The sequence below is a fragment of the Embiotoca jacksoni genome, unplaced genomic scaffold, assembly GCF_022577435.1.
Source record: "Embiotoca jacksoni isolate LCO1_2020_lvr unplaced genomic scaffold, fEmbJac1.0.p SCAF_31, whole genome shotgun sequence".
Classification (NCBI taxonomy): Eukaryota; Metazoa; Chordata; class Actinopteri; family Embiotocidae; genus Embiotoca; species Embiotoca jacksoni.
In genome coordinates, this window is record NW_027185383.1 from 3,413,919 (window position 1) to 3,429,316 (window position 15,398).

At 44.0% G+C, this 15,398-nt stretch overlaps 2 protein-coding genes across 2 annotated transcripts; both read left to right on the plus strand.

The window, feature by feature from the left end:
• Nucleotides 1–2,886: 2,886 nt before the first annotated feature.
• On the plus strand, nucleotides 2,887–7,612 carry LOC138207325 (zinc finger protein ZFMSA12A-like). The gene is made up of 7 exons (XM_069164478.1): nucleotides 2,887–3,002; nucleotides 3,550–3,752; nucleotides 4,219–4,311; nucleotides 4,401–4,493; nucleotides 4,612–4,722; nucleotides 4,821–4,953; nucleotides 5,715–7,612. Exons 1-7 carry the CDS (start codon nucleotides 2,999–3,001, stop codon nucleotides 7,085–7,087), a joined length of 2,010 nt encoding a protein of 669 aa, XP_069020579.1. The 5' UTR covers nucleotides 2,887–2,998; the 3' UTR covers nucleotides 7,088–7,612.
• Nucleotides 7,613–7,857: 245 nt separating this feature from the next.
• On the plus strand, nucleotides 7,858–14,167 carry LOC138207324 (zinc finger protein 420-like). Its single transcript, XM_069164477.1, has 7 exons — nucleotides 7,858–8,044; nucleotides 9,465–9,667; nucleotides 9,764–9,856; nucleotides 10,248–10,343; nucleotides 10,465–10,575; nucleotides 10,665–10,794; nucleotides 10,891–14,167. Exons 1-7 carry the CDS (start codon nucleotides 8,032–8,034, stop codon nucleotides 12,765–12,767), a joined length of 2,523 nt encoding a protein of 840 aa, XP_069020578.1. The 5' UTR covers nucleotides 7,858–8,031; the 3' UTR covers nucleotides 12,768–14,167.
• The last annotated feature ends 1,231 nt before the right edge of the window (nucleotides 14,168–15,398 follow it).

Here is a 15,398-nt window from a genome sequence, read left to right on the forward strand (position 1 = left end):
TTTCCAAAATAATTCTGGAGTTTGTTTTAGTGGTTTTTATGGAAGTCCCGCTGCAAAGAAAAAAACAACACGTGATTAAAAGAAAAAATACACATTAAGTTTTAATTTTACACATTTATCAAGACAATATTTTGATTGTTTTTGACATTTTGAAATTTTTGACTGGTATTTCAAACCTTGAACTTCAAATCTTAGGAGTATTGTTTATTTTCTATCTAGCATAACTTTTCTTCCCCTAAAATGAGCTTCTATAGATTTGTTGTGGTTGTGTGCTGTCGGAAAGATACTACACACTGTAAGCGACTGCTTTGTATCGTTTTATTTAAACAATACACTAAACTATAGCCAGAATTTCAGAATTACTGGTAATGAGGCCAAGTGCAACACATGAAAATGATTTTGACGGGATACTAGCTACTACTCCATTTCCAAAAAAGTTAAAACCCCGTAATGTTGTAAACCCTTATTTAATTACAAATACACTAAAGAGAACATATCAAATGTTGAAACTGAGATAATTTTATTGTTTTATAAAAGGATTATGATCATTTGGAATTTGATATCAGTAACACATTTTAAGTTGGGACTGGGGGTGTTTAGCACTGTGCTAAATCACCACTTCTTTTTATAACACTATTAAAACATTTAGGAACTGAGGAGACCAATTGCTGGAGTTTTGAAAGTGAAATGTTGTCCCATTCTTCCCTAATGTAGGATTTCAGCAAGTTCAGGGTCTCCTTTGTCGTATTTTTTATTTCATGATGTGCCCAACTTTTTAAATGGGTGACAGGTCTGGACTGCAGGCAGGCCAGTTTAGTACCTGGACTCTTCTACTACAGAGACATGCTGTTGTAGTATGTGTAGAATGCAGTTTGGTATTTTATCGCTGAAATAAGCAAGTCCTTCCCTGAAAGAGACGTTGTCTGGATGCCAACATATGCTGCTCCAAAGCCGTGTTTTTCAGAAGTGTTTCTGAGCCCAGACAATGATTTCCACTACAGATTTGTGTCTGTGTTTAATGCAGTGCTGCCTGCACTGGCCTGAAGATCAAAGCAATCCAATAATGGTTTTCAGCCTTGTCCCCTTGCATACAGAGATTTCTCAAGATATCTCTGACTCTTTTAATGATTTTATAAACTATTGATGATGAAATCCACAAATTCTTTACAATTTTACATTGAGGAACAGTATTCTTAGATTGTTGCACTATTTGCCCACAGCGAATTTCACAGTGATGAATTTCTCACCATCTTCACTGCTGAGATTCTGCCTCTCTGAAATGCTCTTTTTATACCCAATCATGTTACTGATCTGTTGCCAGTTAACCTAATTAGTTGTGAAATGTTCCACCAGGTGTTTATTTTTTTTGTTATACAACTATTTCAGTCTTTTGTTGACCCTACCCCAATTTTTGTTTGAACTTGTTGCTGGCAACATTGATTTTTTTTTTTATAAAATCATAACATTTCTTAGTTTCAACATTTTATATGTTGTCTTTGGTCTATTTTCAATTAAAAATTGGTTAATGACATTTGCAAAGCATTGCATTTTGTTTTTATTTACATTTACCACAGCGTCCCAACTTTTTTGTAAATGGGATTGTATAACCCTGTTTACCAATTTGAATTTACTTCCTATGTGCCTTGAAATGGAAGCTCAATTTAAAATTAAGATCCATTGATTAGGACACTATTTAAGAAATTAATAGATACTTTTACTATCATGTAAATTCAGATGTTTGAATTCATGTATGATGTTGTAAGTTTGTAAGCCTGTGCAGCTGTGTTGATGATAAAGTAAAAAAAAACTGAAATCGGCCTAACTAAAAGGGCTGAGCATCCAAAAAAAAGAGAGGAAATATAGCCTTTTTAGGTACATGGCCCTTCTGTCATTCAACATGCACTGAAAGGATTTACTTAGTCATGGTTGCTAACGCTGCCCAGATGGCCTGATGAGGCACTATCTAATTACTTCTCCCCTGGCTCCTCTGTTCCTGATAAATACTTACTGGGCCATTGCTGTTTTTAATCCTTCAGTGCCACCACCAGGGGATTCATGCATCTACATATCAGTTTGAAGAATGAAAAATTTGACTTTATTGGTATTTTAGTTTTAGGTGGTTCTCTGGCTTGGAAGTTAATCTGGGGACAGAAGGAATGTGACACAACATGGAAGATTTATGTTAAACAACAGAGCATGTAATAAAGATTTTAGAGGCCCATCTATTTGTTGATGTGCAATCTCTGTATGAAATCCCCTTCTCTTATCCTCGTTCTAAATTCAGTCTGACGAAGAGTCAGAGATATTTAGAATAGTTGGTCTGACCAAAGTCAGTCATATAGGCCTACTGTCGATTTGAAATGGAACAATTTGTTAGAAATCCTAACAAATAAAATATAGTGAGCTTATATTTAGTCAAGACCTTGTTAAGATTGAGCTGACTATGTGTTATTTTGCTCAGAAAATTTTATTTTGAATAGTCACTCTTAGTTACAATGGCTAAACCAAGTTAAGCATTATATATTTCATCATGTTTGTCAATGAATCTATACATCAAACAAAAACTACTAAAATCTGCAACGCTGCGTCAAAAGTAGTAAGCAGCAAGAGCTGCATCAATATAGGAATGCTTTCTCATATCTTATGTCTCTAATGATATTTTTCGTGTTTCTCTTTGTGTCACATTCATGTGATAATCAGTAATTCTGTAAATCTTTAACTTGATTTAATTTTGTCGAAAGAGCTGTGGTTGCTGCTTGTGAGCTGCTTTGTAGCCGACCGCAGGGGGGCGGTAAAGCTACAGGATGTCAACCGAATAAAACACGAAGAAGAAGAAGAAGAAGAAGAAGAAGAAGAATGCGGAAGTGTTGCTCAGCTACAGTTGGCAGCGAGTTGTTCAGCTGAGAGCTCGTTCAGCAGCTTCAGGAGAAGGATCATATTTCATTAGGAAACGGTCCTCGGTGTCCATTCAGCTATCACAGCTCTTCGGAAGAGTAAAATGGGTAACGTTTCATTTTTGTTCGGGTTTCATGTCGGTTTGTTTTGATGTCGCCTTCACTGATCAGCCTGATATCATCAAGTATTAATATTAAACACAACACGTAAGAGCTGAACTTAAAATAAACTTACACCGGTGCCATACCCAAATATTAAATTAGGCAGGTGAACCAAAATGACATGTTGTTATTTACAAATATATATATATATATATATATATATATATATATATATATATATATATATATATATATATATATATATATTTATATATAAAAGAAGAAAGGAAACGTTACAAAGTAGTTATTAACATTTCTCATACACAATAATAATAATTATTATAATGATAATAATAATAATAATTGCATGCAGTCTTTTTCACGTGGCTTACTTTGCTATCCGACATCATATGTCTGACATCAACATGAACTGCATCCTGTTTTCATCACTACAACTTTCTAATGACAATCTGCAGACTCAACATTTTAACACAGATGTTATATTATTATATTATTATGTGTCTGGATCGGTTTGTTGTTCCTCCCCATGCAGACGGTCCCCCGCCCCTGGCATCGCTGAGGCTCCTGGTGCCCCCTCTGAGAGTGATGTCGGCCGCCATGTGGAAGGTGGTTCGTCGGAGAAATATAAAGCATTACGGGAAAGTGGAGGAGTTTGTGTCCTTGGTAACCGAGGCCGTCCCTGACATCTTGACTGACAGACAGATGAGACTGCTCACACTGGGCTTAAGAGCAAAGGTGAGTCACTCAGACTGAAACGCACTTTACAGCAACTCACCGCAAGTTCACTTTCAGCAGATATCGACTTTAATAAAGTAAATCTCGAATCATATCACAACCTTTTTTGTTTTCTTTGACTATTTGAGGTACCGTATACAACCACGCTGTTTTGGGGAGAAAAATACGGTTAAGTAAAATACATTTACGCAAAAAAGCTCTTGACGTTCTCGTGCTTCTTTCTGCCAATCGACCTTCGCTTTGTCTTGAAGATAATATCCACGGTTGATTTGAGTTTGATAGCAGACTTTTTCTTGACCTACTACAACTTAAAGACACTAACAGCTGAAACTTCTGCACATGTAGACTAGACGAGGAGGCGCTAGCAGTTGGATGTTGTTGTTTACATGTCCTCACTGTGATGTTGGTCGATACACAGTGAGATTATCTGGTTTAACAACCTGACTGCGCTTAATGTTTTCTCCAGATGACACTACAGATGTTAAGTTGTGAACAGTCAGAGGATCTCACAGTTGTTAAAACACACCTGGACAGTTTGCTGCAAACCAGCTCCAGACAGGTGTGTTAGACTTTACATTCACCGATGTTGAATATTGGCCGGTTAAAAAGCGTTCTGCTTATTTAAGGTGTGTTTATTTAACTTGACAGGCTCATACAGGAAACGAAGCTCTTGAAGAAAACTTTGTCAGGCTTGTTCAAAAGCTCCTGGAGGACTCAAAGGGGAGGGAACACTTTCTCAAGGTGAGTCTCTGCTGTTGTCTCACAGTTATTTTAAATATAAAACGGTGTAGTTTGTTTCCTTACTTATCAAATAATGCGTCATAATCAGAAATCTATTTGTTGGGTTGGATTTTCTCAGACTGTGTTTCCTGTGGAGTACGGGCCCGACTTCGATACGGCACTGGAAACACTGGTTTGCGAGTTCTTTACCAAACTGGAAGAGCTGCTGCTCATACCAGACTTTAAGCAGGTAGAGAAAACACAATAATGTTTCATAAAATGAATTGTTGAATTGAGAAGGTTGGTTTGTTCCCAGTGCATTAAATTGAACGTGTTTGCTTGATAAAGGCTGCGGTTTGGATCAGCGATACGCCGTCTGTGCTGGAGGACTGCATGCAGTGTGTGACCAAAGCTGATGACCTCAAAGTCTTACTGCAAAGCAACCCAGGCCATTGGAAGATGACCAAGATGGACTCCAGTGGTGAGTGTGTCTGCACAGACTACCAGCCCGGTTTATGTGTCCACATTAGTGCTTAAACAATCAGTGAGTTAATCACAGCGAGGAATTAATCAATCAAAATGCATTTGTGGGTGAGAACTGTCAAATTTTGTAATCATTGTAAATTTATATCTTTGGGTTTTGAATAACAAACAAATAATTGTTTATTTTATAATTGACATTAATGACTACTCTCAGATATTTAAAGCCAAATTGGTTTCTCAGTTAGCTGAACAAAAATCATTTTAATTGGTATGGTTGCAGCTCCGGTGCAGATATCAGTGTTTTCCTGAAGTTTGTGGAAGACTTGAGTTGATGTTTTTGGTGGTGGGGGTATTTGGGTCTTCTCCCTCGAAAATATTACATTTTTCTATCAAAAATATGCAATTTCATTATAATTTTGATCATTATTGTTATCATTTCTGTTTGTAATTTTCCCAAAATTTTGAAAATCTTAAACTGATGATCTATTAACAACACCCAAAAAGCTTTAAGACAAAAGTTGCTAACGTAGTACACTGGGGAACTTCTCCTACCTTTAGATCTGGGAGAAGTCATTGAGTTAGTTTTGATGCTCTCAACAATGATTTGACCTTTATTGGGCTTAGGTGGTTCCCAAAACGGGCCCGGTTGCTGCACCAAAGCTTTATAATGGGGTTAAACCACGTGCTATATTACAACTGATGTGAAAAGTAACACCATTAAAATGACTTTTTTATTATTTTTTTTTTCTTTTCAAACAGTACCATCTCCCTCAGAGCAGCGACTCTTCGCATCATTATCGCTGCCTGCTTCACAGGGAGAGACCAACGGCAAACAGGCCGGATCCAACACACAAACATTCGACAGCCGAAGTGAATCTGAGGCGACCGCTCCTGAAGAAGCCGCCGATTCCGACACTCAGGATACGAGATGGTCGTCCGAGAAGGAGTCAAACTCTCCGAACGGCAGCAACGAAGAACAAACGGCAGCAGAGAAGTGCCCTGAGAGTATCCCTGATGTGCGTGTTGTAGAGGAGCTCCGTGGCCGAGTTGCAGCCACCTCCCGGGCTCCCTCTACGTCTGCCTTTGTGATCGGCCAGCCGAGGCAGAGAGTTGCGCACAAATGCTCTCAGTGTGGGAAGTGCTACATTTACAGGTACGAGCTCCTGGAGCACCAGCGGCTGCACACCGGAGAAAACCCTTACAAGTGCTCGCAGTGCGGAAAAGCCTTCAGGAGGACCTCTGATCTGTCGACTCACAGACGGACGCAGTGCACAAAAGCAGCTTATATTTGCATCAAATGCGAGAAAAGCTTTCAGTCTGTGCAGGAGAAACATAAACACCAGTGCGTCGACAGCGTCCAGAAGCTCGACTGCTCTCAGTGCGGAAAAAGCTTTAAAAAACTGCACCAGCTGGGGAAGCACGAGCTGACTCACAACCCGAACCGCCTCTTCACATGCCGACAGTGCGGGGAGGAGTACCCCAGCATGAGCGACCTGAGGTCCCACCAGAAGATCCATCCTCCCGAGCTGTCCAATCAGTGCAAGCAGTGCAGGAAATCTTTCAGCTCCATCGCGTGCCTCGCGGCTCACGAGCTGCGCCACCGACAACAGAGGTCTCAGATTTGCGCGCACTGCGGCAAAGCGTTCAAGAACAAACACGACCTGAACCTCCACGTGCGGAGTCACACGGGCGAGCGGCCGTTTCAGTGCACGTACTGCGGGAAACGTTTCTCCGTGTCGGGAAACCTCAACATACACGTGCGAACTCACACCGGAGAGAAACCCTACCTGTGCTCCGACTGCGGGAAGGCGTTCGTGTCCGCCGGCGAGCTGCAGATACACAGACGCACCCACACGGGGGAGAAGCCGTACACGTGCACCGTATGCGGGAGGGCGTTCACCATGGCGAGCAAAGTGACCGTCCACATGCGCGTTCACACCGGGGAGCGCCCTTACGTGTGCTCCGAATGCGGGAAAGGTTTCTCACGTGGCAGCGAACTGAAGAAACACACCATGAGACATACGGGGGTTCGACCCTACGCTTGTCATCTGTGTGCCAAGACGTACACGCGCCTCAACCACCTGAAGAGACACATAACTTCTCACAGTGTCATCCAAACCCCGTCTGTCTGATTCCACTATTTAACATTCAACCTTCTACAAGTGAATACCGTCTTTGACTTTCAGCACTTAAGCAGTGTTGCAGGTTTCACACTCGCCCTCTCTTGTGAGGACTTATGTTGCAGAAGAACTTGTTTTCACTGACTATGTCCTTATTCTGTTTTAATTGTGAACTGTGAAGTTCACTTAATTCAGGTGCAGCTGTTGGGATTGACATACAAGTGTGGTTTTTTGTTGTCCTAAACTGTGTGTTAAAATGATCGACAGGACGACATGTTCCCTCTGTAGTCATGTGTGCCTGTTTCTACCGTCTTCTTACCAGTATTAGTGAGCAGTATTACAAACATTGGATAAATCACAGTGAAGTTATGGCGTCATTTGTTTGTCTCCGACGGCCGTGACATGTATACTTAAATCTAACATTGAACTTCCTGCAGTATCAGTGTTCAATGTTTGAAGTTGAAGAAATACACATAAATAATTGTTGATGCTCGGTTGAAGCAGAAATTATAATAAATTCAGTGTCTTCTATTTCTACATGTAGTTTTTAACATTTTAATATGAATTCAAAACGTTTTAACTAAAAAAATAATATATATATGTAAATTTTGTTGGGGGATGATTTTAACACATTAAAAATGCATAAAGCGTTGATAACAGTTTATCAAGTTGTAACGTTACTTTTAAGATGTATTATTTGCGTTATCCGGAGGGGCGGTGCTTGCGATTTTGACAGTCGAGTGCGGAGGCTTCGTTTTACGCGGGCGGGCTGCCCCGGTGACACGAAACGAGCGTCCCTGCTCCATCCTGACTGCGGCCACAACGAACGACGCGCTTCAGGAAGAAGTTGGCGCCGGAAGCGTCCGACTCTGTTAGCCGGCACGCTAACCGAAACGATGAGAGATCGTCCATCGGGTTGAGTTTTCCTTCGTGCAGCGGTGTTGAAGAACTTCAGAATGAACGACATGGGTACGTATGACCTCGTAAAGAGAAGCCAGCGGGGGTCCGAGGCTCCGCGGGCCTCGACTAATCCCTGGAACAAGAACCCGGTGAGCGGGCGGCGCCGGCGGCCTTGTAGCCAGCTAGGTAGCGTTAGCTGACGCTTTATCTTGGACACAAACAGTGACAGTACTTTATTATTATTATTGTTATTGTTATTAAATCTCCACCGTAATGTAAACTTGGTGATTTTTTTTTTTTTTTTTTTTTTATGCAGTCAAACAAAGACGGGCGTCAATTTGAAACGAAGATGCTAATGTTATGCTAACAGCTAGCTGCCAGCGGATGTAAACTTCACATCTCGGAGTGATTTAGAAACTCTCGACGTCTCGTTGTCGAAGTGAGAGAAGTTTATTATAAAACCACGTCATGTTTGTTTGAGCATTTGAGCATTAGTCCGACAATTGGGACGAGAAACATGAAATGAGTGGCTGAGAGCTGCACACGTTAAAAAACCCTGTGGTGCCGCGTCGCTGCAGCTGGTGAGTCATTAGGAGACAGGGGACGGAGACAGGACGGAGGGGACGGAGACAGGACGGAGGGGATGGAGACAGAGGACGGAGAGGACTGAGACAGAGGATGGAGACAGAGGACGGAGACAGAGGACGGAGGGGACGGAGACAGAGGACTGAGGGGACGGAGACAGGACAGAGGGGATGGAGACAGAGGACGGAGAGGACTGAGACAGAGGATGGAGACAGAGGACGGAGGGGACGGAGACAGAGGACTGAGGGGACGGAGACAGGACAGAGGGGATGGAGACAGAGGACGGAGAGGACTGAGACAGAGGATGGAGACAGAGGACGGAGGGGACGGAGACAGAGGACTGAGGGGACGGAGACAGGACAGAGGGGATGGAGACAGAGGACGGAGAGGACTGAGACAGAGGATGGAGACAGAGGACTGAGAGGACGGAGGGAGAGGACGGAGACAGAGACAGAGGACAGAGAGGACTGAGACAGGGGACGGAGAGGACTGAGACAGAGGACGGAGAGGACTCATGAGAGGACTCATGAGAGGACTGAGGGGACGGAGAGGACTGAGACAGAGGATGGAGAGGACTCATGAGAGGACTGAGACAGGACGGAGAGGACTCATGAGAGGACTGAGACAGGACGGAGAGGACTCATGAGAGGACTGAGAGGAGAGGCAGCTTCTTCCAGTCTCCCAGCAGCACTTCAATTTATTCACCATCTTCCCAATGATATATTTGTTTAAGACAACACATGCACGATATTTACATAAACATGTTGATTAATCCAACCTGTCTTCAATATCTAAATATAGTCGATTTAACATTATGATATAAATTCTGGGCCACCGTCGTGTCCAAGGTTTTCATCCTTTTTTTTTAAAGTTTGTTTTGAGCCTTTCTGATCTCTCTCTGAAGAATTCAGCGTCCCTCTGTCCTCGCTGGCTCTCCTGGTCCCGCCGCTTCGACTGATGTCAGCTGTGATGTGGGAGGTGGTGCGCCAGAGGAACATAAAGCACTACGGGAAACTGGAGGAGTTCGTGTCCATGGTAACGGAGGCCGTTCCTGAACTGATGAGCAAAAGAGAAGGCAGACTGCTCTCGTTGGGCCTCCGAGCACGGGTAAGAGATCCATCACGTGTAATCCAGATTCAAATCAGAGAGCTGAGACGAGCTGGTCTGGGAGACATTTAATTCACAATATTACATTTCCTCCAGACAACTCTTGAACTGCTGCGCTCTGAACACCCAGAAGATCTCAAGGCTGTTGAGACGCACCTGAACCGAATCCGATCTTCTTGCATCGAGGAGGCGAGTGATGCTGTTTACATATCTTGATTGTTTCACTAATATTTTAAAGCGAAAATGCCCACAAAATAACTGGTTTTAACTTCTGAATATTGTGATTTTCTGCTTTTTTTTTATGTTACCTGAAGGTATAGACGATTTTAAACTGCTGGTCAGGCAAAACAAATGATGTTAAGACATCATCTTGGGCTCTAGGGAGATGTTGTAGACACATTTTTTTTTTTTTTTAGCATATTCAGACATTATTAGATAAAATGCTGCATTGAATGAACGAGTAACAATCATCAGATTGATCAATGATGACAATTATAATTACTCACAGACCTAATTGGGTGTTTTAATATTTTATTGCCCTGATTTTATCTGACTGGTGTCTCGTTTTTTTCTAATCCAGACAAATGATCCTGTGATTGAAGCACCGGAGGCCAACTTTATGAAGCTGGTGCAAGGCCTCATTGAAGACACTGATGGCAGAGAACACTTTCTCAAGGTGAAAATAGATCAACTTGATAAAAAAAAAAATGTTTAAATCAAGTTCTATCACTATTTTACGCATCAAATTGAAAGTATTATGTCCCGTGCTGATGGCGTTGTCCTCTTTCATCTGACAGAACGTGTTTCCTATCGAGTACGGCCCTGACTTCGACACGGCACTGGAAACTCTAGTTTGTGAATTCTTCACTAGGCTAGAGGAGCTGCTGCCGATACCCGACTTCAAACAGGTACAGAGAGGATCAGTAAAATATAATCAAGAACATGAAAAGGTCTTCTTTCAAATTGAAATACAAATTGTTGTACACCTGTCTCTCAGACTGCTTCCTGGATCAGTGCTGCCCCCGCTGTCCTGGAGGAGTACATGCAGTGCGTGTCAAACGGAGACGACCTGAAGTTTCTCCTCCAGAGCAAACAGTGTCATGGGAAACTGGCCAAGAGTAGCATTGGTGTGTTTATAGTTTGCATGTATTCAAGGCACAATGTCTAAAGTCAAGACATGAAACAATGCATTCACCTTTATTTTTTTCTCGTTCTGGCTGCAGCTCCGTTTCAGTCAGATGATCTTCTGATTCCGTCTCTGTCTCTCCCTCCATCGCTGGAAGTGGCCATCGCCTCCCACCCGAGTGCTTGTGATGATGAAAACACCGACGTCCCTCAGATCGTCATGTTTGATGAAGAGCTGTCTACAAACCCTTCCACCTCAGCTGACTTTCCCGACTCGCCTAAAAGAGCTGATATCTCTTCATCTCCTCGCAGGAGGCAGCAGTCATCGATCCACAAATGCCCCGAGTGTGACAAATGCTTCAAGCATCACTCTGTCCTCATCGAGCACCAGAGAGTCCACAGCGGGCTGCAGCCCTACAACTGCTCTGAGTGTGGGCGGGCCTTCAGAACAGCCACCCTGCTGGCGGGCCACAGGCTCCGCAAGTGTAAAAATGCCGCATATCTGTGTATTAAATGCGGGAACAGCTTTCCAACCTCACTGGACAAATTCAGACACCACTGCCCAAAGCGGGGGCGAAACTACGACTGTGGGCACTGCGGAAAGAGTTTTCCAAAGTCCAGCAGCCTGAAGGAGCACCTGCTAACTCACGTTCAGAGCCGCCTTTTCAAGTGCAGCCATTGCGGAGTAGGTTTTTCAGGAATTGGTGACCTGAAGTATCATCAGCAGGTGGATCATGATAAACCCTATCAGTGTAAGCAGTGTGGAAAGGGCTTCATCTCCTCCAAGAGTCTGGTCAAACATCAACAACGGCACGAAGAGATCGGCGAGATGGAGGCCGCCAAATTAATGAGCGGAGGTAAGCATAGGAAAAGCAGCTCAGGTCACCGGACTTCCTCATTGTCTCTCTCCTCCAGAAAATCCTCTGTCAAAGCCGTGTACCCCCGAGGAAGAGTCACCCACAACTGTCCGCTGTGTGGACGGAGCTTTAAGTATCGTTTTGAGTTTCTTGAGCACCAGAGGTTCCACACGGCGGTGAAGCCTTACAAATGCTCTCAGTGCGGTAAAGCCTTCCGCACGGAGGCTCACCTGTCCGGCCACAGGAAGAGGAAGTGTAAAAACGCTGCTCAAATTTGCACCAAGTGCGGCTGTCAGTTCAGGTCTCTGCACGAACGCGTCAGGCACCAGTGCGTGCAGCTGCTCACGAAATACGAGTGCTCCCACTGCGGAAAGACATTCAAGATGGCGCATCTGCTGAGGAACCATCAGATGAGCGAACACCAGCTTCCCTACAGCCCCAACCATCGCTTCAGGTGCAGATACTGCGACGAGACCTTCCCTGGCATCAGCGAGCTGAAGTACCATCAGAGGGTGGACCACGACAAGCCCTACCAGTGTCAGGAGTGTGGCAAGTGTTTCCTGTCTGAAAAGTGTCTGTCCAACCACGAGCTGCGCCACAACGACGACAGACCCGAGAGCTGCCTGGTCTGCGGCCGCGGCTTCAGAAACCGCTACGACCTGAAGCAGCACATGCGCACTCACACCGGGGAGCGGCCCTACCAGTGCACCCACTGCTCGCAGTGCTTCTCCACCGCAGGAGGTCTGAGGAGTCACACCAGGGTGCACACGGGAGAGAAGCCGCACGTTTGCCCCGACTGCGGGAAGGCTTTCTCCCAGATGGGTGCGATGCGAACCCACAGGCTCACCCACACCGGAGAGAGGCCGTTCAAGTGCACGGTGTGCGGCAAAGGCTTCACAATGGCGCACAAAGTAACAGTTCACATGCGCGTGCATACGGGAGAGCGGCCGTACGTGTGCTCTCAGTGCGGGAAGGCCTTCTCGGACGGAAGCGTGCTGAAGCAGCACATGCTGAACCACTCAGGGGTGAGACCTTACCACTGCCAGATCTGTCCCAAGACCTACACCTGCCTGAACCACCTGAGGAGGCACCTGAAGAGCCACTCTAACATGAACTGAAGGAGACGTGAAGGCAAGCTGGACGACGAGCTCGGAACATTTTACTGAAACAATGCATTTGACAAAGAATTCAACGGACTAACTAAACGTAGAAATGCAGAGTCTAGAGTGAAGCTGTACGGTTACTGTGGACTCTGAAGTTCCTCTTCACTGTCAAGGAAATGTAATCACATCATCTACTTTTCAAGGACAACCAGCACAAACAAACGGTTCTTCTCCCTCATTCCCCTCCAGCTGTTGTCTGGAGTACTCCTGTTTTTGTTGTTGTTGTTGTTGTTGTTTTTTAGTTTGTTACGCATGAACTTTGATATTATTGATGGACTTTATTTTCTAGAGCCCCTTCAGAGTCCCAGAGACAATATATTTCTGAACTACTTTTGCATTCCCTCACAATAACTTTGGTAATATTTCCTGCATTTCCTCTGTTTCATAGAAAGGCTACTTGTGACCGCAACCCGAGTCATTATGCCCTCAGCTGTGGCTGCTCAGGCACACAGAGATAACCGGGGAGCGAGTTCACCCTGCTCTCTCACCAACCCCCACCAGGCTGATGGACAGACTGTAGCTGTGATTGTGACTGTTGCCATGCCTGTGCTTTGGTTGTTAAGATTCTGGCTGCGGTACATTAGTTTGCAATGAGTGTCACACTCGTTAAATGTAGTGTGTGTGTGTGTGTGTGTGTGTGTGTGTGTGTGTGTGTGTGCGCAGTGAATTGACATGGTTTTGCTGGCTGAGGGTTGTATTGAAGCCACTATAGATAACACATCTGCCATACTTGACAGTGGCTTAATGATGCTGTCTTGGCTCATGCTGATAAAAGCAGTAAAGAAGAGAAAAGCAGGACATATGAACAGCACAATAGAGTCAACAGTAGAAGTCCCAAGCAGTAGCCACATCCAGCCTCAGGTTCACCCTTCACAGCCACGAAGAGCAGCTGTTCGGCCTTTTGAAAGCAGTTAATGCATCATGTAAAGCTTGACATCATGTCTCCTCTCTGTCTATCAGCAGATCATTTCTCTAAATTGTTTTATATAACAGGTTTGGACCAACACAGCAGCTGCTCACATGGATCAGGAATGCAGAAAGTAGTTGAGAAAAGAATTTCCCACTGTGGCCTGTAGGGGGCTCTGTCTTAATGTAATGTTGTAATACTTACTACTAGTACTATGTTGTACTATGTTGTAATATAGGTGAAGATATATTTTTGGAAAGGCCTTGAAAGTGGCAGAAGTGAACGCCGTGGGTTTCTGTAAATACGCTGGATGACAAATACCGTGAGATCAAGTTAAAACGCGGATGCCATTTATTTCAACTTCACTTTATTCCTGACGGCCTTTTATATCCCCACAGTGGTTTGCAAGATTTGTGAGTTTCAAATTAAAATACCTTGGTTATTTCTCTTTGTGCATTTTGACTGGATTTGTTCTCAGAGGAAGTGTGAACAGTTTTGGATGTTTCACTAGGTGGCAGTAGGTGACCGTTAACCATCACCCCCCACTCCCCCTCCTCCCCCCTCCCTCCCACCCAACACACACACACACCCTCTCTGCTCTGTCAGTAAGTGCTGATTTAATCACTGCTGGGGTTTTCTTCCCATCAATTTGTGAAGGAAGCAATCAGAAGTTTACTTTGCTGCAGACTAGACCAATCATAGACAATTCAGAGATGAGATTGATGAGCGACTACGGAAGTTAATCTGGCCCATTTCCTGAATTTACTTTCTTTGGTGGGGTTTGGCATCTTGATTAACCGGTAATCTCCTTATGTTTTGACTGGCGCCTCACGGTATCTGAAATCTTGTGAGCCTCGATAAACAGCAATCAGCACAATTTTTGTAATGTATTTTAGTTGTTCATGAACCAAACTGAGTTACCCAACAGAAAAGTTGAGAGTCAGACCACCGCTGTACTTGTAGAGTCAGACCTCAGGGAAAATGAGATCTTGAGTCATAATGTAAGAGGCACAATGCGATTAATTGCTTCCATCTGTGCTGACTTTCATGTTTTCACTGGAAAAGAGATTTTCTTTTTTTTTTTTTAAACTCTGCCTTGTTCCATGCTTGTGTTTCATCTCATCCATACTTCCATGTGCATAGCAGCTTTTGAGTCAAACCCACCTCTCTGCCATTCACATGGAAACACAACCATCAAAGAGAAATGCGGTGGAGCGCTAAATGCTGCAAGATGTTTGTATGTGTAGACTGGAGGCATAAATGATACTCATCTCCTCTGAGCATCATGGAACCCATCAGGCCGTGCCCACAACATAATGCTGTGTAAGTCTGCTTCGTATGACTTCTCTCTGAGATGATTCAGTGATTTCAGTCCCACCTGCCTGCCTCGAGACTGTAAAAAGACAAACTAGGTGCCTTCTTTCAAAACAAAATCACCAAAGTAACTGAAACCCCAACTGCCTTTACGAAGGCATGCATGTACCCCTGATGAAGGCTGGTATTGAGACATCTCAAAATGCAGGCATCACAATTTATACAGAGCTGCCACAGCTGCCAAAAATCCAACAGATTTACTATGAGAGCTTGCTAATAAACACAGATCTTTACCAGATGTCCCCCTCCTCTTGTCCTCATCCCTCCTTTCCTCTCCTTCCTTCCCTCACACAGTGATCTCAGTG

What these genes read in the sequence shown, in the direction of transcription:
- LOC138207325 (XM_069164478.1), top strand. An exon ending in GGAGGGAACACTTTCTCAAG is followed by an intron (nt 4,494 to 4,611) that starts GTGAGTCTCTGC and finishes GGATTTTCTCAG; the next exon opens with ACTGTGTTTCCTGTGGAGTA. An exon ending in GACCAAGATGGACTCCAGTG is followed by an intron (nt 4,954 to 5,714) that starts GTGAGTGTGTCT and finishes CTTTTCAAACAG; the next exon opens with TACCATCTCCCTCAGAGCAG.
- LOC138207324 (XM_069164477.1), top strand. An exon ending in GATCTTCTTGCATCGAGGAG is followed by an intron (nt 9,857 to 10,247) that starts GCGAGTGATGCT and finishes TTTCTAATCCAG; the next exon opens with ACAAATGATCCTGTGATTGA. An exon ending in CGATACCCGACTTCAAACAG is followed by an intron (nt 10,576 to 10,664) that starts GTACAGAGAGGA and finishes CCTGTCTCTCAG; the next exon opens with ACTGCTTCCTGGATCAGTGC.